This window comes from Mauremys mutica, chromosome 1, assembly GCF_020497125.1.
Source record: "Mauremys mutica isolate MM-2020 ecotype Southern chromosome 1, ASM2049712v1, whole genome shotgun sequence".
Classification (NCBI taxonomy): domain Eukaryota; kingdom Metazoa; phylum Chordata; order Testudines; family Geoemydidae; genus Mauremys; species Mauremys mutica.
The window spans coordinates 1,432,759-1,460,146 of NC_059072.1; the positions used below are offsets into that span (position 1 = coordinate 1,432,759).

General features: G+C 54.6%; 1 protein-coding gene across 5 annotated transcripts in view; it reads left to right on the top strand.

Annotated features, from left to right (window-relative positions):
• Positions 1-716: 716 nt before the first annotated feature.
• CPT1B (carnitine palmitoyltransferase 1B) overlaps positions 717-27,388 on the top strand; it is a 52,470-nt gene continuing 25,798 nt past the window's right edge. The window contains exons 1-5 of one of the 5 annotated variants that reach the window (XM_045026960.1): positions 717-827; positions 14,447-14,606; positions 21,048-21,187; positions 21,622-21,793; positions 21,997-22,098. In XM_045026960.1, the coding sequence (XP_044882895.1) occupies positions 14,466-14,606; positions 21,048-21,187; positions 21,622-21,793; positions 21,997-22,098 (555 nt within the window). In that variant the 5' untranslated portion in view covers positions 717-827; positions 14,447-14,465. Of the gene's footprint in view, positions 828-13,804; positions 13,964-14,148; positions 14,158-14,446; positions 14,607-21,047; positions 21,188-21,621; positions 21,794-21,996; positions 22,099-27,388 lie in introns of those variants that run through there. The other 4 variants (XM_045026951.1, XM_045026968.1, XM_045026978.1 and 1 more) reach the window with 4 other exon arrangements.

Below are 27,388 nucleotides of genomic sequence, written 5' to 3' on the forward strand. Positions count from 1 at the left end.
GTATGAGGACGGGGAGTCCGGGCGCCCGTGTGCGAGGTGAGGGGGAGGGTGTCGTGGGCCGGGACGACGTGTGAGACGGTCTGCGCAATGCCTGACCCACGGAGGGTACTGGTGAGGCAAGACAGTGCGTGTGGAGTAACTGGGGACTCTGAAAGGGGAAACTGAGGCAGGCATGCCTACCATGCTGCGGTCTGCTGCAGGAGGGTGCCCTGGGCAGTGGCTGCCCTCTGACACCCACCCACCTAGCTCCCCACCTCCCCCCGTGCAGGGGAGGAAGGGCAGCATAGCCAGGCCCAGTCGTGCCCCTGCCTGGCTTGTGTCCTGCCAGGCTGGGGGCTGGAGGAGCTGTCTCTTGGGGGGAGCCGCCGTTCTCTGGGTAGAGCAGCTGAGCAGCAGCCGGTGCTAGAGCCAGGCAAGGCCTGGGTCAGGGCCGGGGCGGGTCAGGACGGGTAGCCACAGGCTATAGCTACCAGCTGCCTGGAGGGAGGGGCAGAGAAGGGGCATGGGGGGCTGGGCAGGGCAGGGGAGGGGGCATCATGGGCAGGGATGTGTCCTTGGCCCTTTGCTAGCCAGGGTCTCAAGCAGACCAGGGGCGCGGGTGCGAGGGAGAGGCGGGGGTGGCCCGCAGGGGCAGGATCCGATTTCCGGATGCCATTTAGGGCTGCAGGGAGGCTGGATGCCAGGTGTCCTGTTACAGGCAGCGGGGAGCGGGGCGAGCAGGGGACGCAGAGCAGCAGCTTTGAAGGACGCAGGAAGCACCATTCCCAGGGGCTCTGCCAAGGGCGGACGTGGCGCTGACACCTGGAGATTCGGCACCTTCTGAGCAGGTACCAGCGGCTGCTGCTCGGCTCCCCGGGCAGGGCAGGGCACGGGGCTGCTGGGCCAAGGCTGCCCTTTGCCTCAGTTGGCCTCCAGCCAACTCCCAGCCTGTCCTAGCTGATTGCCAGTGACCTCGCTCGGGTGCCCAGCTGGGCTACAGCCGCTGGCCGTCCTGGGCGTGTTTCGGGCCGTGCTGCCCCCTGCCCTCCACGTGTCCTTGGCGGGCTGGGGATGCGCTGTCCCTTTGTGTGGTACGTGCTCCTGACGGGTTTGGGGTGCACAGATGGCAGGTTTGGCTGAACGCTGCTCTTTGGCCCATGGCTGGGCTTGGCTGGGGCGGGGTGTCCTCAGCACACGTAGGGGTGCACTGTCCCTTTGGGGGTATGCTGCCCATTTGCAGCCTGTGTTCCCTGGTGTTTGGGGGTACCCATCCCTGTGTCGGGGTCTCCTAACCCGCTGGGCTCCAGGGGGCCCCACTGGGTTTGGGGACATGCTCGAGGTGCTGGCCACGCGGGGGGTGCGCTGGCCCTTGCCTTGTTGGGGGTCCCTTTGCCTCTCGTGCCAGCCCCGGGCTTGTTGCTGTCACTTGGGCCGTGTTGGCCCTTCGGCCGCTGGCCCCCAGCAAGGTCTGGCGGAGCCCCTTAGTGCAGGCCCCCCATTTCTGTGGACAGGTGCCTCCAAGGGGCTCCTGCTCTCCCCTCCCTACCAGACTTCCCTGGCCCTTCGGCAGGGCTGATTTCCCCCCCAGCTGGACTGGGGGCCCTGCACATCCTCCACAGCCCGGGAAGGGGGGTGCAGAGCGGCCCCCCACCAGCGAGCTGGCAGCACCTCCTGCTGGGGGCTCGCCTACACTGCACTCAGGAGGGAGGGAGACGGCCCCGGGCCAGCAGGATCGACCCAGCACTAGTAACAATCGCAGGGTAGCTGCCGCAAAGCTGCCCCAGGAGACTGCAGTCCCTGGGCCCTGGCAGGGCCGGGAATCCCCTGCCCCGGGGCCGTGCTGGCCTGGCTTTCTCCTGGCTCAGCCAGTGCCTGAGAGGGGCTGAGGGATCCCCCCGCTGGGTGGGTCTGAGCTGGCGGCCAGCACCTGGCAGGGCCGGGAATCCCCTGCCCCTGGGGCCGTGCTGGCCTGGCTTCCTCCCAGCTCAGCCAGCGCCTGAGAGGGGCTGAGGGATCCCCCCGCTGGGTGGGTCTGAGCTGGCGGCCAGCACCTGGCAGGGCTGCGAATCCCCTGCCCCTGGGGCCGTGCTGGCCTGGCTTTCTCCTGGCTCAGCCAGTGCCTGAGAGGGGCTGCGGGATCCCCCCGCTGGGTGGGTCTGAGCTGGCGGCCAGCACCTGGCAGGGCTGCGAATCCCCTGCCCCTGGGGCCGTGCTGGCCTGGCTTCCTCCCGGCTCAGCCAGCGCCTGAGAGGGGCTGCGGGATCCCCCCGCTGGGTGGGTCTGAGCTGGCGGCCAGCACCTGGCAGGGCTGCGAATCCCCTGCCCTGCCCCTGGGGCAGCCCTGTAGTCTCAGGGGCAGATTCAGGCCTCAGAGTGGGGCTCGCTCTGTCTCTGCTCCCCAGGGAGGCCCTGGGGATCCCCTGATCCAGGGGAACCCCAGGTTCCAAGGCTCTGGCCCAGCAGCCCTGCTCCCTGAGGCAGCTCAGTGGCAGAGGGGGGCTGGGACCCTGCCTGCTCTGTGCTGCCCCATGGTGTGCCGCGCTCAGCTGTTCCCATGCCGGGGGTGCTGCCGGGGGATGGTGTGTGGATGTCCCAAGGAGACAGTGGCTGTGCCAGGCCGTGCCCGCTGGGCCGGAGGAGGAGCTAGAGGGAACCATGCGACCAAGCAGGTCATGGTGAGGAGTCAGACACCCAGCGGGGCGAGGGGGTTGGGAGGTTCCCGGGATCATGGACCCAAACGGCCCATCCGTAGTGCCCCAGAGAAAACCCAGCATGGCTCCTGCTTTGCCACTTGAACCTTTTGACTCTCCACCCGCTGGGTAGCAGTACCAAGGCCACGGGGCAGCGTCACCCAGCTGGGTCATCTGAATGCTACAGACAGTCCCCACGGCTGTCACAGTCGGCCTAGGGGCGGGGGGCTGAGAGCTGGGGCTGGGGGTGGCCCCCTGGAGGGGGGGACAGCAGGGCCTAGAGCTGGGGCTGAGGGCCAGTCCCTGGGGCGGGGGAGGGGGGAGCTGAGAGCTGGGGCTGGACAGTTGACCTGTGGGGCGAGAGGGCCTGGAGCTGAGGGCCAGTCTCTTGTGGGGGCAACGAGGCCTGGGGTGGGGGGGACAGTGGGGCTGAGAGTTGGGGCTGAGGGTTACCGTGGGAGCGGTGCCTGGGAGTGATTCCTACGACTGGGGCTGGGGGGAGTCTCCTGTGGGGGCAATGGGGTCAGGGTTCCCCTTGTGATGGAGCAGGGACTGTCTGTGTGGGGGATGGGAGAGCCGGGGTGACTTTGGGTGAGGGACAGGTGCTCAGCCTGTAACCTGAGCCTGGGAGGTGTGTCAGCACCTTTGCCCGGGAGCTGGACAAAGGAAGGGGCCGGCTAGAGGGAGTTCAGTTCAGTTTCGGTTTGGGGCTGGGTGGTTGGAATTCAGGGAATCCCAAGTTGGGGACTAAGCTCCCTGAACCCCAGAAGGACCAGATTGAGGGGTCCTGGTTGTGCCCACAAGCTCTGCTGTAGCCTGTGTTCCTGTTGTCCAATAAACCTTCTGTTTTCCTGGCTGGCTGAGAGTCACTGTGAGTCCCAGGAAGAGGGGTGCAGGGCCGGACTCCCCCACACTCCGGGACAACTGGTGTCTGCGGTGGACACCACACCCCGCGGATGGTGCGTCCTGCAGTAAGTGACTGGGGAGCAGTAATACGAAGGGACGATTTTAGGGGTGATTAACCCTTGGGAGTGTGTGACCAGAGAGAAGGCTCTCGCAGTAACAGGGTCCCCCGGGGGATCACAGCGAGCGATCCCAGGGGCGGAGGAGTCTGCAGCTCGACCCTGGCAGAGAGGTGGTGACCTCAAGAAGGGCTGGTGCACTAGGGGTCCCCCTGGAACCCGTGGGGAGCGGCGAGCACCCCGGCCTGCGAGAGGCCAGCAGGAAGAGGTTTGCCACGCAGCGCAAGTGTGACCTGGTGGAGCTGTGCAAGCAGAGGGGGCTGCGCAGAGGGAGGCTCACCAAGGACCAGCTGATTGCCCAGCTGGAGGAGGGAGATCGCGTGAATGAACCGGTCCCTGTCTCTGAGGGATGCAGCCGGGCAGATGCAGCGCAGGCACCAGTGTCTGTCCCCGCGGGGAGTGGTCAGCTGGCTGCTGAGGGCTTCCCGAGACCCCCCATGCCTAGGCATAGGAGAAGGGCGGGGAGGAGCCCAGCGACTACCGAGGGCACCGTGACCCCCCCGGCCAGCAGGGGATCGTCCCGGCGACGCTCGGCATCCGTGGAGCAGAAGTGGCTGGAATGGGAGAAAGAGCTAAAACAGAGAGAGCTGGAGGATCGTGAGAGACAGAGGGAACATGAGGCGCGACAGAGGGAACATGACCGGGAGGAGAAGGAGCGACAGCGTCATCATGAGCTGGACCTGGCGAGGCTGGGGGGCAGCAGGCCCCTGGCTGCCGTGAGTGAGGGGGGGCCCAGGCCGGCGCGGAGCTTTGATAAGTGCATCCTGGCCCAGCGTAAGGAGGGGGAGGACATGGATGACTTCCTAGATGCCTTTGAGACGGCCTGCGAGCTGCACCAGGTGGATCCTGCGGACAGGCTCCAGGTTCTCACCCCCTTACTAGACCCCAAGGCCGTGGCATTGTACGGCCAGCGGGGGGAGGAGGAGAAAGGGAACTACGAACCATTCAAGCAGGCCCTGCTGCGTGAGTTTGGGCTGACCCCTGAGATGTACCGGGAGAGGTTCCGGAGTCAGGATAAAACCCCTGAGGTCTCCTATCTGCAACTGGCCGTCCGCATGGAGGGGTACGCCAGCAAGTGGGCAGATGGGTGTGATGTTATTGATATAAATGGGAACCATATAGAACATGGGTTGCAACCAAGGTCCTGTGGTGGCACCAAATCCTAAGTAAAGGGGGTCATATAAGGTGTCTAAGACCAGGTTCTGGGTTGCTGGTTATGATTATGCTGTCTGTATGTCTGTGTATCATTTTGTAGTTTAAGTATAAGTATTGGCTCTATACTGTCTATATTTTGTATTATGCTCTGCCTCTGGGAAGTGTCCCAGACAAAGCTGATGTTAGCCCGGCATAGCTGGCTTGATGGCCCATTAAAGGGCCATCAGCTACACAATTGACCCATGGAGAGAAGGCAGACACGCCTTGTGACTCAGCAAAGTATGCAGAGACTTGTCCATGTGACTGCAGACTCCATTTTGGCTGTAAGTTTCCACCGTGAGGACAAAGGGATTCTTACACCTGGAAAAGTCTATATAAGGCTGATGCATCATCTCCATCTTGTCTTCAATCCTGCTTCTGACCTCTGGAAGGACTTTGCTACAAACTGAAGCTCTGCACGAAGGACTGTTGACCCATCCCAGCGGGGGTGTATTCCAGAGACTCAATTTGAACCTGCAGTTTACTCCATCACTGCTGCAAGCCTGAACTAAGAACTTTGCCATTACTGTATGTAATTGATTCCATTTAACCAATTCTACTTCTCATCTCTACCTTTTTCCCTTTGTAAATAAACCTTTAGATTTTAGATTCTAAAGGATCGGCAACAGCGTGATTTGTGGGTAAGATCTGATGTGTATATTGACCTGGGTCTGGGGCTTGGTCCTTTGGGATCGAGGGAACCTTTTTCTTTTATTGGGGGTTGGTTTTCATAACCATTCATCCCCCGGACGAGTGCACTGGTGGTGATGCTGGGAGACTGGAGTGTCTAAGGAAATTGCTTGTGTGACTTGTGGTTAGCCAGTGGGGTGAGACCAAAGTCCTTTTTGTCTGGCTGGTTTGGTTTGCCTTAGAGGTGGAAAAACCCCAGCCTAGGGCTGTGACTGCCCTGTTTGAGCAATTGGTCCTGATTTGGCACTCTCAGTTGGGTCCCGCCAGAATCGCTCCGTCACAGTGGCGTAGTCGTGCTTGGATCCACAGAACCAGGTCAATTAAGCTTTGGGTCAGAACCCCACGCTATCCAAATTTTAACTTTGGGATTGAGAGTTTGGTTGGTTAAAGATCAGTGACCATGAGACAGAAAGCATCAGGAAAAGCAAGGAAACTTCAAGCCTTGAGAGACAGCCTGCAGTTTGATTATGAGCAAGAACTGGCAGAAATTCGAATGGAGAAAGAGGCTGATGAGAGAAAGAAAGAAGTTGCTAAGAGAGAAGAAAAAGCTCGTAAGAGGCGTCTGGAGCTGCTGGCTGCTGAGGAGAAAACTCGACAGATGCAACAGGAGACGGCTAGACTCCAACTCCAAGTCAAAAAAGCAATGGAAGAACAGCAGAGACTGTATCCTCTTGAAAGTCCAGTTTGTAACAATGTTGGTATGTTGTATAAATCTGAGCAGTTGTCTGGGGGTAACCAAATGTACCCCAACAATGCCACCTTTTATGTCAATGCTGTTACTGTGTGTTCAGTAGGGGGTGGCCCCATAAATTGTGCCAGTGCTATGGATGGGAATGGTAATGGAAAATTCATAGAGTGTGTAGAAGTCAATGGTAAAAGCTGTTCAGGGCAAACTATGGCTTCTAACATCACTCTTGTTAAAGCAGATCTGGTCAAAGAGGAAGATTATTTACCAAATCAGAGTGTGAATGTTGTGATCCTCTGTGAGTTTACTGTCCGTGTGCCTTTAGCCAGAATCCACCTTGAGTGGAATGGGGCTCAGCATGAAGTGATAGCTGGCGTCAGGAAGTTATTGCCTAAAGATCTTTTAATTGGGGAAAATGTTAAAGCTTTGTTCAATCCAGGTAGCCAGTCACAGGAGAGGAATAATCTTAAACCTGTGTCTATTGTGAGCAATGATTTGCCTGAGGTGGGTTGCTCCAAAGGTTTGTCTGTGCAAAAAAGCAGTTTGTCTGGGAATGAAGTTTCTGAATGTCTGTCTGATGTCTCAGAAGTTAATCTGGGGTTAGATCAAGAGCAGAAAGATCTCATTGGTGAGGAAAATGTTTCTCAGGAACAGATTAAAGTAGATGGTCAGGTTAAAGCCCTAACTGAGGAAGGAAAGGGTAAATTTGTAATGGGTAATGAATTGTTGGCTAGTGCAGCTTGTAGAAGTAAACCTGAAATGGGTAACTGTGATTTGCTAAAAGTAGCTCAGTGTAGTGAAAAGAGCAGCAGCTTATCTGTTGGGAGAGGCAATGTGCCTGGTAGGGAAAGTTTGGAGGAGCCTAGGCAGCCTTGTGAGCTGATGGCTTTGTCTAATCAGCAGTTTGGGAAGGGAGGGATAGTGGAAGATGAGTGTCCATATCCCTTACCTGTTTCCTGTGTGGAGAAATGTGACAGTGAAGGGAATGTGCCTGTCTCTGTCAGGGGTATTGACTTGCCTATGAAGGGAGCTACCTCGGTCTCCAAGCAGTTGTCTGTGAACAGCCCTGTGTGCTGGGACAAGGGAAATGAGATCCCAAGCTGTGTGTCTGGTAAAGGAGAATGTGTCTCCGGCTCTTCTGTGTCTGTGGAGCAAACAGAAGGGGCCTTTCAGCCTGTGATGGTTGAGGGTGATTCAGTTGTCTCGGAGTTGGTTGTAAATACAGCTAAAGCCCAGGAAGGGAATAGTCCTGAGTTTGTGTCTGCTGGGGAGAATGGCACTGTGACTAGGTTGCATCCAGTTAGTGTCATAGCAAGGTCCCAAAGACCAGACAGTTCTGGTGCGTGTAGTTTGCCAGTTGCTAATGTGTGGTTGGAAAAGGGTGCAGCAACTCTGTCTGATCAGGGTGATACCCTAGCCAGGGCACAAGGAGAGCATGAAGGTGATTTAAGTGTGTTACCTACTGACAGTTTGACAACTTGTAGCAAGAAGGAAAAGATTCCTGAACTTGTTTATGGCCAAGGGAAGGAGACTGCTTCTGACCTGATATCTAGAAAGTCTGTAGGTGTGCCTAAAAGGGGATTGTGTAGAAATCCGCCTGTGGGGCCTGAAGTGAGTCTAAGTGTAAGTGAGACCCAGAAAGCGGCTGTGGTTGCTCAGGGAAGTGTTCCTGTAGAGCAAGCCCTAGGTGGAGAGGGGAAGGGCAGAATTTCTGTGAGGGGTGAATTGCTGCTTAGAGAAGCTCCTAGGGAAAGGAATCCTCATGGTAGCCTGTGCAAGCAGTTTACTGCAACTGAAGGGTGTAAAAGTGATTTAATCAAGGAAGTTTCAGTTCCTAACAGCCAGAAATTTTCTGTTGTGAATGGATCCACTGACTTTCCTTTTGAGAGATCCAGTGTGGGCAGCTTTGAAAAGGTCTCCGGTGGAGTAGAAGCTGTTAAGGAAGTTGAGCAGCCCTATAACCGCCTGGCTGTGTGTAGCCAGCTTGTTGGGGAGACAATGGCGTTGGGACAGGAATGTCTCCATGCTGAATCTGTAAGTGAGCAGTCTGTGCTTCAGGATCTGAGGACAGATTCAGTTACTGGTGTTTCAAAGCAGAACAGTTTTATGGCTGAATGCTTGAGGAGGCAGGGGAGAGCAAGCCAGCTCTCACCCTCAGACCCTTTGAATTGGTGTGATGTCTCTGTAAGACGAAGTCCAGCCTTGAAATCCATAGCAGCTGAAGAGTTAAAAGCTAGTGTCTGTGTTAATGCAAATTACTTGGCTGGCAGGGAGAAGAAAGAATTGCTAATAGCTGTTAGCACAGAGGGCCCACCCCATCAGCCAGTGAATTCTGTTAAGCAAGAGAAGTCAGGGTTTAATCCTGCAGGACAAGAAGGAAAGAGAGAACTGAATTTTGCAAAGGGAAGCCACAGGTTAACCCTAAAAGGCCCAAACTCCAATGGTATTGAGCCAAGGGTGTGGCATGACAAACAGGTTTGTAAATGGACACTTGCAATCAGTTTGTTGTTATTGCTAATGCTAAATTTTGTAACTAATGTGTTGCTATGGCCAAGAACTGTATCAATGTACAATGTGCCTAATCTTTTGGAAAATCCCTTGAACATGTTGGAAGGAATACATGAAAACACACTTTATGTTAAAGGGCCTTGCTATACTGATGTTTCACAGTTAATGCATGTAAACAGTGTTGGAACTTTTCACAGGGGAAAATACATTCCAGATCTGATGGGCTGTGTGAAAGGGGAAACTGAGGCACACTACCATATTGCTTTCATGGCTAAATGCCAAGAGTCCTGTACTATGAACAACATCAATATCTACATTGGTTTAATGTTAATTGGGTTCAAAACATTGGCCAAAGCTGGTATGGATAAAGTAGCTGTTTTCTTTAGCTCGTGGCAAGATCACATGAAACATACAGGAACCATGCTGCAAAAGCTAACCAAGTTATACCTTAAGTTTGTAAAGAGATTCATTCATGTTATTGAACATGACTTTGATAAACCATTTCGGTTATACACTGGTATGGCCTCTAGCCCAACACTAGCTGTAGTGAGACAGACCCAAGGAAAGGGGGCTCTTGGGATGCAGTCAGCGATGTTTTGTCATCCCTTCCTGCATCAATTTTGCGTTGGGGGTGTGACGTTATTGATATAAATGGGAACCATATAGAACATGGGTTGCAACCAAGGTCCTGTGGTGGCACCAAATCCTAAGTAAAGGGGGTCATATAAGGTGTCTAAGACCAGGTTCTGGGTTGCTGGTTATGATTATGCTGTCTGTATGTCTGTGTATCATTTTGTAGTTTAAGTATAAGTATTGGCTCTATACTGTCTATATTTTGTATTATGCTCTGCCTCTGGGAAGTGTCCCAGACAAAGCTGATGTTAGCCCGGCATAGCTGGCTTGATGGCCCATTAAAGGGCCATCAGCTACACAATTGACCCATGGAGAGAAGGCAGACACGCCTTGTGACTCAGCAAAGTATGCAGAGACTTGTCCATGTGACTGCAGACTCCATTTTGGCTGTAAGTTTCCACCGTGAGGACAAAGGGATTCTTACACCTGGAAAAGTCTATATAAGGCTGATGCATCATCTCCATCTTGTCTTCAATCCTGCTTCTGACCTCTGGAAGGACTTTGCTACAAACTGAAGCTCTGCACGAAGGACTGTTGACCCATCCCAGCGGGGGTGTATTCCAGAGACTCAATTTGAACCTGCAGTTTACTCCATCACTGCTGCAAGCCTGAACTAAGAACTTTGCCATTACTGTATGTAATTGATTCCATTTAACCAATTCTACTTCTCATCTCTACCTTTTTCCCTTTGTAAATAAACCTTTAGATTTTAGATTCTAAAGGATCGGCAACAGCGTGATTTGTGGGTAAGATCTGATGTGTATATTGACCTGGGTCTGGGGCTTGGTCCTTTGGGATCGAGGGAACCTTTTACTTTTATTGGGGTGTTGGTTTTCATAACCATTCATCCCCCGGACGAGTGCACTGGTGGTGATGCTGGGAGACTGGAGTGTCTAAGGAAATTGCTTGTGTGACTTGTGGTTAGCCAGTGGGGTGAGACCAAAGTCCTTTTTGTCTGGCTGGTTTGGTTTGCCTTAGAGGTGGAAAAACCCCAGCCTAGGGCTGTGACTGCCCTGTTTGAGCAATTGGTCCTGATTTGGCACTCTCAGTTGGGTCCCGCCAGAATCGCTCCGTCACAATGGGGCCCAGACGAAGGGGGACCTGGTTAAACTGCTGGTACTGGAGCAGCTGTATGAGCGGTGCCCATCCGACCTGAGGCTGTGGTTGAGGGACCAAAAGCCAGAGAACCCGCGACATGCAGGGCGGCTGGCCAATGAGTTTGTGAAGAGCCGGTTGAGGGGTGGCAGGGAGGAGCCCCAAAGGAACAGGCCCGTCACGATGCAGGGAGAGAGTCAACCTGGGACCTCCCAAAAGGGGAATCGGGAGAACCCCCTCCCAAAGGGAACGGCCAGCGCCAGGGACAACCGACCAGTTCGAAGGGACCAACGGGACATGGGCTGCTATCAATGTGGCCAGAGGGGCCACATACGGTCCCAGTGCCCCAGGCTCAAGGACAGACTGAGCAGACCAACCCCACACCGGGTTAACTTGGTAGAGATCCAGCTGGACGAGGGGCAGCGTTTGCAGGAAAGGGGGGCTGGCAGCGTACCACCTGCGAAGGAGGGAGGAGGGCCCCAGGTCTGCTCCTCTCGGGGGCTGGATGCTCCAGGCTCCGGGTTTGTGGTTTACAGGGTGGGTGCGGGGCTGCCCCTCCGGAGCGAGTGCCTTGTTCCCCTGGAGGTAGATGGGAGGAAGGTCACTGGGTACTGGGACAGGGGCGCAGAGGTGACGCTAGCCTGGCCCGAGGTGGTGGCCTCAGATCGGATGGTGCCCGACACCTACCTGACCCTGATGGGCGTGGGCGGGACCCCATTCAAGGTGCCCGTGGCGAGGGTACACCTGAAGTGGGGGGCCAAGGAGGGCCCCAAGGACATGGGGGTACACCCACATTTGCCCACGGAGGTGTTAATGGGGGGGGACCTGGAGGTCTGGCCAAGCAACGCCCGGGGTGCCCTGCTCGTGACCCGTAGTCAGAGTCGGCGCAGGGCTCTGCACCCTGACAACGGGAAGGTACTCTGCCCGAGGCGCAGGACCCTGACCCGGCGGGGAGGGAACGCCCAGGGACACGGCTCAGAGAGGCTGCGGCCTCAGACCCAGCCAGCGAGAGAGCAGGTCCCCATCCCTGTCCCAGCTGCCGAGTTCCAGGCCGAGTAGCAGAAAGACCCCTCCTTGCGGAAGCCCAGGGACCGGGCTGACCTCAGTGCGGTACAGACCATGAGGAGAGGTTGCAAGGAGAGGTTCCTGTCTGTAGTGTGCGTTTGTTTGTGTTTGGGGGTTACTTGCTGTGTGCTGAGCTTGTGTTTGTCAGTCTGTTTGGTTGTTTGGTTGTTTGGTTGTTTGAGGGACCGTGTGCTCTGGCTGGCAGTTGGAGGCAGGTTTGAAAGCTCGAAGCCTCTGGTAATTGGCTGAGCCTTAATCAGTGGGTGGGGCATTCACTCAGGCCAGGGCTTTATAAAGCCGCGCAAAAGCGACCAGGGAACTTTGCGACCAGGGGCTGCTAACAGGGAGTTTCGCAAGGGGAGTGGGAGTCCCTCGCCAGCCCTAACCCCTTCCCTGTGGTCCCCCTAAAACCTATAAACCGAACCACATTTCAAAACTCCCTTCTGTAAACCATCCTCCCATTAACTAGGAGCCAATGCAGGCAGAAGCCCAGCAGCAGAGTGGGGGCTATCCAGTTTATTGCGCTGAGTGTTGCATGTATGATTACCTGCCCTGTGGGCGGGTGGCGTATGTGTGCAGTCGGTGCAAGGAGCTCCTGGCACTCAGAGACCATGTACGGACTTTGGAGGCCAGGGTGGCGGAACTGGAGGAGCTGAGAGAGGCAGAGAGGTATGTTGATGAGGCTTTCCGGGACACTGTAGAATTGTCCCACCTCCGCACAGACAGCCCCTGCGCTGTTGAGGAGGATGAAAGGCCCAGGGAAGCAGAGCAGTCAATGGGAGCAGAGGGAAACCTTCCCGTAGTTGGGACCCTCCTTCCAGATGGTGCTGGGGTTGCCTCTCGCACTGAGGTTGCCTCTCCGGGGGAGGGAACTCCAGTTTCTAGGAAAAGGCAGGTGTTAGTAATCGGAGATTCGATTATTAGAAAGGTAGATAGCTGGGTCTGTGATGACCGGGAGAACCGTATGGTGACTTGCCTGCCTGGTGCGAAGGTTGCGGATCTCTCGAGGCATCTAGACAGACTTATGTGTAGTGCTGGGGAGGAGCCGGTGGTCGTGGTACATGTAGGTACCAATGACATAGGGAAGGGTAGGAGAGATGTCCTGGAAGTCAAATTTAGGCTGCTAGGGAAGAGACTGAAATCCAGGACCTCTATGGTGGCATTCTCAGAAATGCTCCCAGTTCCACGCACAGGGCCAGGTAGGCAGGCAGAGCTTCAGAGTCTCAATGCATGGATGAGATGATGGTGTAGAGAGGGTGCAGGGTCCTGACTCACCGACACTCCGTGACATGGGGCAGGGGGCGCCCTCTCTGGGGCGGGAGGTGGGGCTGGGGCAGGAGGTGCCCGCTCTGGGGTGGGAGGTGGAGTAGGGGTGCCTGCACTGGGGTGGGAGGTGGGGCAGGGGCAGGGGGTGGCCACTCTGGGGCAGGAGGTGGGGCAGGGGTGCCCGGTCGGGTGGGAGGTGGGGCAGGGGGTGCCCACTCTGGGGCAGGAGGTGGGGCAGGGGTGCCCGCTCTGGGGCGGGAGGTGGAGTAGGGGTGCCCACTCTGGGGTGGGAGGTGGGGCAGAGTCAGGGGCAGGGGGTGCCCACTCTGGGGCGGGAGGTGGGGCTGGGGCAGGGGGGTGCCCGCCCCGGGGCGGGAGGTGGGGCTGGGGCAGGGGGTGCCCGCTCTGGGGCAGGAGGTGGAGTAGGGGTGCCAGATCTGGGGTGGGAGGTGGGGCTGGGGCAGGGGGTGCCCGCTCTGGGGCAGGAGGTGGAGTAGGGCTGCCTGCTCTGGGTGCCTGCTCTGGGGCGGGAGGTGGGGCTGGGGCAGGGGCAGGGGGTGCCCGCTCTGGGGCAGGAGGTGGAGTAGGGGTGCCTGCTCTGGGGCGGGAGGTGGGGCTGGGGAAGGGGGTGCCCGCTCTGGGGCAGGAGGTGGAGTAGGGGTGCCTGCTCTGGGGTGGTTGGTGGGGCTGGGGTAGGGGGTGCCCGCTCTGGGGCAGGAGGTGGAGTAGGGGTGCCTGCTCTGGGTGCCTGCTCTGGGGCGGGAGGTGGGGCTGGGGCAGGGGCAGGGGGTGCCCGCTCTGGGGCAGGAGGTGGAGTAGGGGTGCCCGCTCTGGGGCGGGAGGTGGGGCTGGGGCAGGGGGTGCCCGCTCTGGGGCGGGAGGTGGGGCAGGGGGTGCCCGCTCTGGGGCGGGGCCTTTCTGGGCTCTCCCAGGAGCCGGCCGGGGCTGGGGGTTCTCTGGCAGTTGGGGCAGGGGGGGTGGAATCGATCCCCCAGGACGTACGGTGCCAGGGTCAGGAGGCTGGTACCCTGGGGCAGCCCCTAGCGGCCCGTGCCCCCCGTGTTGGGTGCTGGTCACACGCACCAGGAGACGGCCCTGCCCCACGGAGCTCTCCACCCATTCCTGTCGCTCTAGGGGTCAGGGCCGGAGCCGTCGCTGCCATGGGGCAGGGATTTCTCAGCTGTGGGTCATGGAGAATGGGGCGCCAAGAGCAAGCTGGTCCCTGGGTGGGTCGCTGAGCCTGGCGAGCCCCCAACACCTGGAGCCGAAGGGAGGTGGCCCGGGCCCCTTGGGCTCTGTTTCCGTCCCCCTGCGAGCCCACGTGTGCAGGGTCCGGAGGAGCGTGGTCACGGGGTCCCCTTCCTTCCGCGCCCTCCAGGGCTGCCTCTGTCTGCCCCGGCCTGGGCCTTGGATCGGGCGTTCCCCGTGGGGCGGGGAGGTCCCGTTTCCCGGGCAGGGGCTGGCTGTTGGGTGCTGCTCAGGGGGATTGCGGGGGGCGGTGCTGCTTTGTGGGCCGTGTGCAGGGGTGTCAGGAGGAGCAGATGCTGGGGAGAAGGGAGGGGCGAGTGCCCGTGCTCAGTGGGGACCCCAATGCCTGATCTATGCCCCTCCCCTGACAGGCAGCGCGGGGCCCCCAAGATGGCGGAAGCTCACCAGGCTGTGGCCTTCCAGTTCACGGTGACCCCCGAGGGTGTCGATGTCCAGCTGAGCCGTGAGGCCCTCAAGCAGATCTACCTGTCTGGGGTCGCCTCGTGGAAGAAACGCTTTGCCCGCATCAAGGTGAGCTGGGCCCCAGAGGGTGGTGCTGCCAGGGGGCACGGGGGCTGGTGCTAGGGGGAGTGCGGGGGGGTGCAGTGTGTGTGTGGGTGCACTGCTGGGATGGCAGTGCCCAGGGGGGATGCAGTCCCAGGGGGTACTGCCAGGGAGGCACTGGGGGGTGCAGTGCTGGGGTGGCAGTGCTAGGGGGTGCTGTGACGGAGCGATTCTGGCGGGACCCAACTGAGAGTGCCAAATCAGGACCAATTGCTCAAACAGGGCAGTCACAGCCCTAGGCTGGGGTTTTTCCACCTCTAAGGCCAACCAAACCAGCCAGACAAAAAGGACTTTGGTCTCACCCCACTGGCTAACCACACGTCACACAAGCAATTTCCTTAGACACTCCAGTCTCCCAGCATCACCACCAGTGCACTCGTCCTGGGGATGAATGGTTATGAAAACCAACACCCCAATAAAAGAAAACGGTTCCCTCGATCCCAAAGGACCAAGCCCCAGACCCAGGTCAATATACACATCAGATCTTACCCACAAATCACGCTGTTGCCAATCCTCTAGAATCTAAAATCTAAAGGTTTATTTACAAAGGGAAAAAGGTAGAGATGAGAAGTAGAATTGGTTAAATGGAATCAATTACATACAGTAATGGCAAAGTTCTTAGTTCAGGCTTGCAGCAGTGCTGGAGTAAACTGCAGGTTCAAATTGAGTCTCTGGAATGCATCCCCCACTGGGATGGGTCGTTCAGTCCCTTGTGTAAAGCTTCAGTTTGTAGCAAAGTCCTTCCAGAGGTCAGAAGCAGGATTGAAGACCAGATGGAGATGAGGCATTGGCCTTATATAGACTTTTCCAGGTGTAAGAATCCCTTTGTCTTCACTGTGGAATTTTACAGCAAAATGGAGCCTGGAGTCACATGAGCCAGTCCCTGCATACTTTGCTGAGTCACAAGGCGTGTCTGCCTTCTCTCCATGGGTCCATTGTGTCCTTAATGGTCCTTAATGGGCCATCAAACAGGCTAGGCAGAGCTAACACCAGCTTGTCTGGGAGGCTTCCCCCAGAAGCACAGCACAAACTTGAAATACTGACAGCATAGAGCCAACATTCATAACTTCGACTAAAAATGATACAGACATACAGACAGCATAATTATAACCAGCAACCCGGAACCTGGTCTTAGACACCTTATATGACCCCCTTTACTTAGGATTTGGTGCCACTATAGGACCTTGGTTGCAACCCATGTTCTATATGGTCCCAATTTATATCAATAACGTCACACCCCCAACGCAAAATTGATGCAGGAAGGGATGACAAAACATCGCTGACTGCATCCCAAGAACCCCCTTTCCTTGGGTCTGTCTCACTACAGCTAGTGTTGGGCCAGAGGCCGTATCAGTGTATAACCGAAATGGTTTATCAAAGTCATGTTCAATAACATGAATGGATCTCTTTACAAACTTAAGGTATAACTTGGTTAGCTTTTGCAGCATGGTTCCTGTATGTTTCATGTGATCTTGCCAAGAGCTAAAGAAAACAGCTACTTTATCCATACCAGCTTTGGCCAATGTTTTGAACCCAATTAACATTAAACCAATGTAGATATTGATGTTGTTCATAGTACAGGACTTTTGGCATTTAGCCATGAAAGCAATATGGTAGTGTGCCTCAGTTTCCCCTTTCATACAGCACATTAGGTCTGGGATGTATTTTCCCCTGTGAAAAGTTCCAACATTGTTTACATGCATTAACTGTGAAACATCAGTATAGCAAGGCCCTTTAACATAAAGTGTGTTTTCATGTATTCCTTTCACCATGTTCCAGGGATTTTCCAAAAGATTAGGCCCATTGTACATTGTTACAGTCCTTGGCAATAGCAACACATTAGTTACAAAAATTAGCATTAGCAATAACAACAAATTCATTGCAAGTGTCCATTTACAATTATATTTGTCATGCCATACCCTTGGCTCAATACCATTGGAGATTGGGCATTTTAGGGTTAACCTGTGGCTTCCCTTTGCAAAATTCAGTCTTCTCTTTCCTCCTTGTCCTGCAGGATGAGACCCTGATTTCTCTTGCTTAACCGAATTCACTGGCTGATGGGGTGGGCCCTCTGTGCTAACAGCTATTAGCAATTCTGTCTTCTCCCTGCCAGCCAAGTAATTCGCATCAACACAGACACTAGCTTTTAACTCTTCAGCTGCTATGGATTCCAAGGCTGGACTTTGTCTCACAGAGGTACCACACCAATCCAAAGAGTCTGAGGGTGAGAGCTGGCTTGCTCTCCCCTGCCTCCTCAAGCATTTAGCCATACAACTGTTCTGCTCTGAAACACCAGTAACTGAATCTGTCCTCAGATCCTGAAGCACAGACTGCTCACTTACAGATTCAGCATGGAGACATTCCTGTCTCAACAGCATTGTCTCCCCACCAACAAGCTGGCCACACACAGCCAGGTGGTTATAGGGCTGCTCAACTTCCTTAACAGCTTCTACTCCACCTGAGACCTTTTCAAAGCTGCCCACACTGGATCTCTCAAAAGGAAAGTCAGTGGATCCATTCACAACAGAAAATTTCTGGCTGTTAGGAACTGAAACTTTCTTGATTAAATCACTTTTACACCCTTCAGTTGCAGTAAACTGCTTGCACAGGCTACCATGAGGATTCCTTTCCCTAGGAGCTTCTCTAAGCAGCAATTCACCCCTCACAGAAATTCTGCCCTTCCCCTCTTCACCTAGGGCTTGCTCTACAGGAACACTTCCCTGAGCAACCACAGATGCTACAGACTTTCTAGATAACAGGTTAGAAACAATCTCCTTCCCTTGGCCATGAACAAGTTCAGGAATCTTTTCCTTCTTGCTACAAGTTGTCAAACTGTCAGTCGGTAACACAATTAAATCACCTTTATGCTCTCCTTGTGCCCTGGCTGGGGTATCACCCTGATCAGACAGAGCTGCTACACCCTTTTCCAACCACACATTAGCAACTGGCAAACCACAAGCACCAGAATTGTCTGTTCTCTGGGATTTTGCTAAGACACTAACTGGATGCAACCTAGTCACAGTGCCATTCTCCCCAGCAGACCCAAACTCAGGACCATTCCCTTCCTGGGCTTTAGCTGTATTTACAACCAACTTCGAGACAACTGAATCACCCTCAACCATCACAGGCTGACAGGCACCTTCTGTCTGCTCCACAGACACAGAAGAGCCGGAGACACATTCTCCTTTACCAGACACACAGCTTGGGATTTTACTTCCCTTGTCCCAGCACACAGGGCTGTTCACAGACAACTGCTTGGAGACTGGGGTAGCTTCCTTTATAGGCAAGTCAATACTCCTGACAGACACAGGCACATTCCCTCCACTGTCACATTTCTCCACACAGGAAACAGGTAAGGGATATGGACACTCATCTTCCACTATCCCTCCCTTCCCAAACTGCTGATTAGACAAAGCCATCAGCTCACAAGGCTGCCTAGGCTCCTCCCAACTTTCCCTTCCAGGCACATTGCCTCTTCCAACAGATAAGCTGCTGCTCTTTTCACTACACTGAGCTACTTTTAGCAAATCACAGTTACCCATTTCAGGTTTACTTCTACAAGCTGCACTAGCCACCAATCCATTACCCATTACAAATTTACCCTTTCCTTCCTCAGTTAGGGCTTTAACCTGACCATTTACTTTAATCTGCTCCTGATCTAACTCCAGATTTCCTTCTGAGACATCAGACAGACATTCAGAAACTTCATTCCCAGAAATACTGCTTTTTTGCACAGACAAACCTTTGGAGCAACCCTCCTCAGGCAAATCATTGCCCACAATAGACACAGGTTTAAGATCATTCCTCTCCTGTGACTGGCTACCTGGACTGAACAAAGCTGTAACATTCTCCCCAATTAAAAGATCTTTAGGCAATAACTTCCTGACGCCAGCTATCACTTCATGCTGAGCCCCATTCCACTCAAGGTGGATTCTAGCTAAAGGCACACGGACAGTAAACTCACAGAGGATCACAACATTCACACTCTGATTTGGTAAATAATCTTCCTCTTTGACCAGATCTGCTTTAACAAGAGTGATGTTAGAAGCCATAATTTGCCCTAAACAGCTTTTACCATTGACTTTTACACACTCTATGAATTTTCCATTACCATTCCCATCCATAGCACTGGCACAATTTATGGGGCCACCCCCTACTGAACACACAGTAACAGCATTGACATAAAAGATGGCATTGTTGGGGTACATTTGGTTACCCCCAGACAACTGCTCAGAGTTATACAACATACCAACATTGTTACAAACTGGACTTTCAAGAGGATACAGTTTCTGCCGTTCTTCCCTTGCTTTTTTGACTTGGAGTTGGAGTCTAGCTGTCTCCTGTTGCATCTGTCGAGTTTTCTCCTCAGCAGCCAGCAGCTCCAGACGCCTCTTACGAGCTTTTTCTTCTCTCCTAGCAACTTCTTTCTTTCTCTCATCAGCCTCTTTCTCCATTCGAATTTCTGCCAGTTCTTGCTCATAATCAAACTGCAGACTGTCTCTCAAGGCTTGCAGTTTCCTTGCTTTTCCTGATGCTCTCTGTCGCATGGTCACTGATCTTTAACCAACCAAACTCTCAATCCCAAAGTTAAAATTTGGATAGCGTGGGGTTCTGACCCAAAGCTTAATTGACCTGGTTCTGTGGATCCTGCCGACTACGCCACTGTGACGGAGCGATTCTGGCGGGACCCAACTGAGAGTGCCAAATCAGGACCAATTGCTCAAACAGGGCAGTCACAGCCCTAGGCTGGGGTTTTTCCACCTCTAAGGCCAACCAAACCAGCCAGACAAAAAGGACTTTGGTCTCACCCCACTGGCTAACCACACGTCACACAAGCAATTTCCTTAGACACTCCAGTCTCCCAGCATCACCACCAGTGCACTCGTCCTGGGGATGAATGGTTATGAAAACCAACACCCCAATAAAAGAAAACGGTTCCCTCGATCCCAAAGGACCAAGCCCCAGACCCAGGTCAATATACACATCAGATCTTACCCACAAATCACGCTGTTGCCAATCCTTTAGAATCTAAAATCTAAAGGTTTATTTACAAAGGGAAAAAGGTAGAGATGAGAAGTAGAATTGGTTAAATGGAATCAATTACATACAGTAATGGCAAAGTTCTTAGTTCAGGCTTGCAGCAGTGCTGGAGTAAACTGCAGGTTCAAATTGAGTCTCTGGAATGCATCCCCCACTGGGATGGGTCGTTCAGTCCCTTGTGTAAAGCTTCAGTTTGTAGCAAAGTCCTTCCAGAGGTCAGAAGCAGGATTGAAGACCAGATGGAGATGAGGCATTGGCCTTATATAGACTTTTCCAGGTGTAAGAATCCCTTTGTCTTCACTGTGGAATTTTACAGCAAAATGGAGCCTGGAGTCACATGAGCCAGTCCCTGCATACTTTGCTGAGTCACAAGGCGTGTCTGCCTTCTCTCCATGGGTCCATTGTGTCCTTAATGGTCCTTAATGGGCCATCAAACAGGCTAGGCAGAGCTAACACCAGCTTGTCTGGGAGGCTTCCCCCAGAAGCACAGCACAAACTTGAAATACTGACAGCATAGAGCCAACATTCATAACTTCGACTAAAAATGATACAGACATACAGACAGCATAATTATAACCAGCAACCCGGAACCTGGTCTTAGACACCTTATATGACCCCCTTTACTTAGGATTTGGTGCCACTATAGGACCTTGGTTGCAACCCATGTTCTATATGGTCCCAATTTATATCAATAACGTCACAGGTGCACTGGGGGGTGATGGAGTGTCAGTGCAGGGTGGGTACTGGGGGGTTTGGTGCCGGGGTGGTGGGGCTTGAGGGTGCAGTGCTGGGAGGACTATGGGGGGCACTGGGAGGGGAGTTTGGTGCTGAGGGGTGTTGGGAGGGCCCTGGGGGTGTGTGGTGCCAAAGGGTGGGGCTGGGGGTACTACGGGGTGTGGTGGGGCTGGAGGTGCGGTGACGGGAGGCCCTGAGGGGTTGTGGTGGTGGTATGGGGTGCTCGGGGCACTGGGTATGGGGGGGTGCGCGTCTGGGAGGTGCTGGGAGGGCAGTGGGGGTGTGTGGTGTCATGACAAAGGGTGGGGCCAGGGGGCACTGAGGGGTGCGGTTCTGGGGGGCTTATGGAGGACACTGGGAGGGGAGTGCAGTGCAGGGGGTGTTGGGAGGGCCCTGGGGAGGGGGGTTGCAGTGCCAAAGGTTGGGCTGGTGGGCACTGCTGGCTGCGATGCCAGGGTGTGGCAGGATCACGCTGGGGCTGGCGTGTCTTGCAGCACCGGGGCACAGGGAGGGAGCGGGAGGCACGCTGGGGGACTATCGTGGGGGGCGTGGCGAGGATCACGGGCTGTGCCACGGAGGCAGCTCCCTGGTGCCCCCTGCCCCGCGTCGCCCTGACTCGCACTCTCCCCCCAGAACAGCATCCTGACCGGCGTGTACCCCGCCACCCCCTCCAGCTGGCTGGTGGTTGTCATGGCGACGGTGAGCTCCATGTACTGCCGTGTTGACCTGTCCATGGGCCTGATCTGCCACATCAGGCGGTACCTGCCCAGCTGGTGAGTGTCAGCCGCCCTCTCGGCAGGGCCAGCTGCCCCAGGCCTCCCCGCCCGCCTGGGGCCTCCCTTACCTGGCGCCCATCACTGCAGCCTCTGGGCCTCCCCAGCTTCCCCTGGGGAGACAGACAGTAAAGACTGGGCCCAGAGGTGAGGTGACTGGCCCAGGTCACACAGGGAGTCTGCCAGAGCAGGGACTTGAACCCATGGCTTCCCAGTGGCAGGCCAACACTCGAGCCATTGGCCCACACTTCCCTTGGCGTCCACTGGGATTTCCCACTGGTACTGCTGCTCCCTCCCCAGAGCCCCCAGTGATTCCCGGAGCCCTGGTGCCCCCCGCATGCAGGGTCCACGCTGCTCCACGGTGCCTGGTAGAGGTGCCTGCCGGGTGGAGAAGGCTGCCCCGGCATTGAACTTCCTCTCCTCGTTCATTGCAGCCGCTACCTGAGCTTCCAGCACCGGACCCTGCTGAGCGCCGCGCTCTTCTCCACGGGCGTCTGGCTCTCGGGGATCCTGCTCTGCCGGCAGTCTCTCAAGCTGCTGCTCTCCTACCACGGCTGGATGTTCGAGCCCCACGGCAAGATGAGCCGGAGCACCAGGGTCTGGGGGGTGAGTATGCCGGGGCAGCCCGTTGCTGGGTATGCATGCGGCAAGGAGGTCGGCGGTATATCTGTGTGGTGGGAGGGTGGTTCATTGCTGTGGAGGGGGTACAAGGCTCTAGGGGGGGGGGAGGTGGTATGTTAATAATGCACCAGGCAGAGTGTGGGGGCTCAGTCCCCCCCTTCACTCCAGCCCCCTCCTTTGCTTTTCAGGCTCTAGTGAAGGTGATGTCTGGCCACAAGCCCATGCTCTACAGCTTCCAGACCTCTCTGCCCAAGCTGCCAGTTCCCAGCGTGGAGGCCACACTCCGTAGGGTAAGAGGGGCCCTATCTTACATAGCGCCTCGTCTCACCGCTGTCCTGTGGCAGTGAGTTCCACAGGGTAACCATTTGCCTTTCCTTGTATCTGTTATATCTCAGTGTCCCCAAGTGCCCCTTGTAGTTCTCTTATGGGACTGGCTGTACCACTCCTGCCTTCTAAGAGCAGCACCTGCTGGGACTGGATGGCAGATGATGTCCACTTCCCCAGCGAAATGGAAGCTAATCTGTAGTCTACTGTTCAGCCACTTAGTGGCATGGAGTGTAAAACACCCTGTTGAAATGACCTCTGCCATACCTGGCAGCTTATTAGAGGATCTTATGTGGAACACATCTGGTGCGTATAAGCCAGTCCATAGCTGGTACAGAAGTACATGACATGGTGTCAGGGGTCAACTAAGAACAGAAACAGAAGGAACCAAGCAACAAAGGTTGCAGGATCACATCAGCATACCACCCTTCACTGCCCCAGAGAACTTCAGCTTTGACAGACCTTCCCAACGGACAGAATGCAAGTGGTAGTTTGCAAGACTTCAGACTGCAAACATACCCACAAAGGAGGTTTTCTGAACTTGGGCCAGTTTACCACAGAAATAACTTACACCCTGAATCCATAGCTTTTGATCAAAGGACCACCGACCAACAGCCTTCTCAGCTGCAGTGTGGCACCAGGATGGACCTAGTGAAAAAAGTGGAAGAACTCATGGAATATTTGGTGATATTGGACTTCTAAAAGGAGATCCCGTACAAATCACCTTAAGAGATGCTGCTGAACCATACAGTGTACATACACCTTGCAGGATTCCTATCCCTGTACTTCATACAGTGGAAACTGAGTTAAAGAGAATAGAGCGGATGGGCATAATTGAGAAAATCTCTGAGCCAATAGCATGGTGTGCCCCAACGGCACCGGTTATAAAGAAACATGGAAAAATATGAATCTGTGTGTATCTTAAAAGACTTAATGAGAAGAGGAAGGTAAGAGAAAAATAAATCCTCCCACCCCTGGCTGACTTCCTCCCCAAAGTGAAAGGAGCTACAGTATTCTGCAAGCTGGATGCCTCGAGCAGATTCTGGCAGATTGCTTTAGCCAAAGAAAGTGCTAAACTGACTGCATTTATCACACCCCTTGGGAGATTTTGCTTTTGTACATGACCTTTTGGGATCACTAGTGCACCTAAAATTTTCAAAGACCGATCGCAGAACTGTTAATGAACCAAGTGGAGCTGCAGGTTTCATGGATGATATTCTGATAGGTGGGTCTTTGAAAACTCTCAAGGAAGCCCTGAACCTGATCAGTCAATTTGGGATGAAGCAAAACAAGGAAAAATGTTTTCCGCCCCACTCCCCAAATGGAGTGGATCAGTCCTAGCCCTAAGTAAGAGCAATTCAAGAACTGACTGCACCAAGTCACGTACCAGAACTGAGATGTGTACTGGGGATGGTCAGTTACTTTGGTTGATACCTACAAGTCATTTAGACCTGCACTGAATGAGCTGTTAAAGTCCAACACTCTGTGGCTATGGGGTCAAATCAAGACATTGCCTTAAAAAAGTGAAGGAAATTATCTCAGCAGCTCCAGTTCTCGAGTTCTGTGATCTGAGCAAACCCACAATGGGGTCAGTGTGATGCAAGCAGCTGTGGTGTGGTGTGGTGTTGGAACAACTGAGCCTGGAGTGGAAGCCAGCTGCATTGGCTCTGGCATGCTCACCAAAGCAGACAGTCGATCTGCACAGATTGGCAAGGAGGGCCAGGCAAGCGTGTGGGCGTGCGAGCACTTTTGCAGATAACTGTGTGGATTGGATTTATTTACACTGATTGATAACAGACCATAAACTGCTTAAACCTGATCAGGGGAAAAGACCTGGGTCAAGCACCCGCTGAGGTGCCAGTGTCTATTGCTAAGGTTAATGCAATTTAACCCAATTGCTGGATATGTTCCTGGGAACAATCTCCGAGTAGCAGACACTCTGTCACGGAGCCAGGCATCGTGCCCAACGACCTGTGAGCTCGAAGAGGAGGTGAAGGTGTACGAGGATGCTGTGGACACACGCAGACCAGTGTCGGGAAAGAGATGACTCCAGCTACAGAAACCAACCCTGATAGACACACAACTTCAGGAAGTTCTTGTCACAGAGTGTGGGGGAGTCCGGGCCCTGCACCCCCCACTTCCTGCGATTCATCGTAACTCTCAGCCAGCCAGTAACACAGAAGGTTTATTAGACAACAGGAACACAGTCCCAAGCAGGGCTTGTAGGTACAACCAGGACCCCCCAGCCAGGTCCCACTGGGGAGCAAGGAACTTAGACCCCAGACTCAGGGTTCCCTGCCTCTTCCCAGCCAGCCCAAAACTGAAACTAAAACCCCCGCCAGCCGGCTCTCTTCCTTTGTCCAGCTTCCCGGGCAAAGGTGTTAACTCCCCTCACCCCCTTCCTGGCTCAGGTCCTGTCCCTCACCTAAAGTCACCCCCTGCTCTCCCATCCCCCATGCAGACAGTCCCTACTGCGTCACAGTTCAATCTAAAGGGCACTAAGGAAGTGGCAAGAGGCTACTTTGCAGTGTGGGGACAATTGAGCGACTCAAATGGACTCAAGATTCAGGTTAAGATTTCGTCATGGGTATTTGAGTAAAAGTCACAGACAGGTCGTGGGGAATAAACAATAAATCACGGAAGCCTGAGCCCCGCCGCCCAGGGCGGAGGCCGCAGAGGTCACCTAAAATCCCAGAATCCATTACCTGCATGACCAGCTCATAGCCCTGCTCATGATTAAAGGCAATTGCATTGTAATTCCAAAGGAAATGAGAGGAGAAATCCTAAACCTCATCCTGAGCTGGGCATCAGCGAGGACGTAAAGTATCTGCATGTGAACCTTGCAGAACTAACAGACCATCACAACACAAAGAAAATGAATAAAACTCCCCCTACCAGACAGACCTGGAAAGAATGAGCTGCAGATTTATGGGACACCATGACCTCGTCATTGTGGACTATTTTCCCATGTGTTTATGTAACAGTGACAGGCCCCAGTCATCGACGCGCAGGATTGAACTTGGGACCTCTGGAGCTTAGAGCATGAGCCTTTGCTGCATGAGCTAAAAGCCACCCAGCCTTTAGCTAAGGCTGTAGAGCAGACTCATTAATCTCTCTCTCTCTGTGGTCTCAGTGCCACTAGATGGGACAGACACCACTCCCAGGAGGTGTGTGGGTTAGTTAGAAATAACGTATTTGAAAGCCGTGACATCTTGTCGTGTTATAGAGGAATGGATGTGCACTTTTGCTCACTTTGGCATTCCAGAACAAACAGTGACAAACAACGGACCACAATTCTCTACAACAGAATTTAAGTCCTTCCAAGCGAAATATGATTGTGATCCTATTACTGGCAGCCCACATTACTCACAAGCGACTGGAGAGGCAGAGAGAGCCGTAGAGAGAGTCCGAAAATTCTACATCAGGAAGATCCATTCCTTGCTCCTCTGAGCTACAGATCAAAACCAATAGCAGGTACCAGCTATAGCCCAGCACAGCTCCCGATGGGAAGACAACCCAGGTTCTTTTCCAAAGTTGGAAAGGTAGTTCTGTCTCCAAAGTGGGCAGACGTGGAGAGAGTGGCCAGCTTGGATGAAAAGGCTAAAAGAGCATCTGAACACAGACGTCACTTTGTTACAGAACTGCCAGGTCCAGAGCCTAGTGCCCATGTTCATGTCAAATTGGATGGAGACAAAGGAGGGCCAACTCCACCTGTGGTAACGAAAAGAATTCGGAGCCCAGATCACAGGTGATCACAACTAGCAGTGGAGAGTTCAACAGAAACTATCGACATCTACAATTCGTTCCTCAGAACAATGAACGGAGCAACTTCTGCAGACGCAGAACAAGAAGAGGACGACTCAAGAACTCCAAGCTGACCAAAGCCCATCCTTGTACCTAATGGACAGCCCCACGACCAAGTTGTTTCACATTCGGGTCATGTAATTAGCAAACCAGGACGCTTCAGACACAGACTGATCCATACTGAACTTCAAAGCCACAGATTGTCCATGGCAGGAATGGGGCATCTCAAGAGGGCGATGTGATGAAAGGCGAAACAGTAGAGCCGGCTGAGCCGCCAGGTGGCGCGTGTGTACAATACAGTAGAACCTGAGCGTTCTGACCGCCCGGGGATGGAGGCTGTGCCCAGCCTGACGCTGACCAGAGCCTTACGATTCTTCTTTCAAACGGTTACAACTGAGCATTGACTTGCTGCGGCTCTGAAACTTCCCTGTGCAGAAGAGAAATGCTGCTTGTAGCCATCTTAACTGAAATGAAACAAGCCCAGATGCAGCTCCCTGCAGGGACGCCCTGGCGGGGGAGGAGGCAATTTGCCCTGGGCCCCGCAGGGGCCCCCATGAGAGTTTTTCAGGGCCCCTGGAGCGGGGTCCTTCACTCGCTCTGGGGGCCCTGGAAAACTCTCGCGGGGCCCGGGCCCCCGGAGCTTCTTCCGCTCCAGGTCTTTGGTGGCGGGCGGTCCTTCTGCCCCTGGGCGGAAGGACCCCTCGGCGCTGAATTATTGCAGAAGCAGGACCCGCCGCCAAAGTGCCGGGTCTTCGGCGGTAATTCGGTGGCAGGGGGCCCCCGCCGCGGGTCTTCGGGGCACTTCGGTGGCGGGTCCTGGAGCGGAAGGACCCCCTGCCGCCGAATTACCACTGAAGCGGGGGGCCCCCGCTGCCGAAGACCACAGGCCCCCTGAATCCTCTGGGCGGCTCTGGCTCCCTGACCTCGTCACGTCTCCTCCTAACTCTCCCCTGGTGTGTTAGTAGTTCACGTTTAACACAGCGCTGTCCTGTACCTGCATTTCTCCCCTCTGCTGCTGCCCAATTGTGCACTTCCGGCTCCAAACGAGGTGTGTGCTTGACTGGCCAGTTCGTAACTCTGAGATGTGACTGTTATTTACACAAACCTCGGCCACACCTGGCCAAGCATTGAAGGGCGATATGGGGTGTGTAAGGCGGCTCTGTGACCGGTCTCTAGCTGGTACAGGAACATGACACCCGCAGGATCTCTGGCTCGTGGGATCCCCACTGCAGGGCCTGTTAGAGGAGCTCTGTACTGGGAAGGAAACGGGCATGGAGGGGGCTCCAGTAACAGGGCCGGTCCTATCCCGTGGGCGCAGTAAAACAGCAGGCGCTGCAGAAGAGCCTGAATGGACTGAAGTGTCTGTACCCAGAGCTGGGAGCAGGGAGACGGGCCAGGCGATAGCCAGCGTAACGCGGCGCTGGGAGGCTGCGGCTCGTAGCCGGGCTGGCA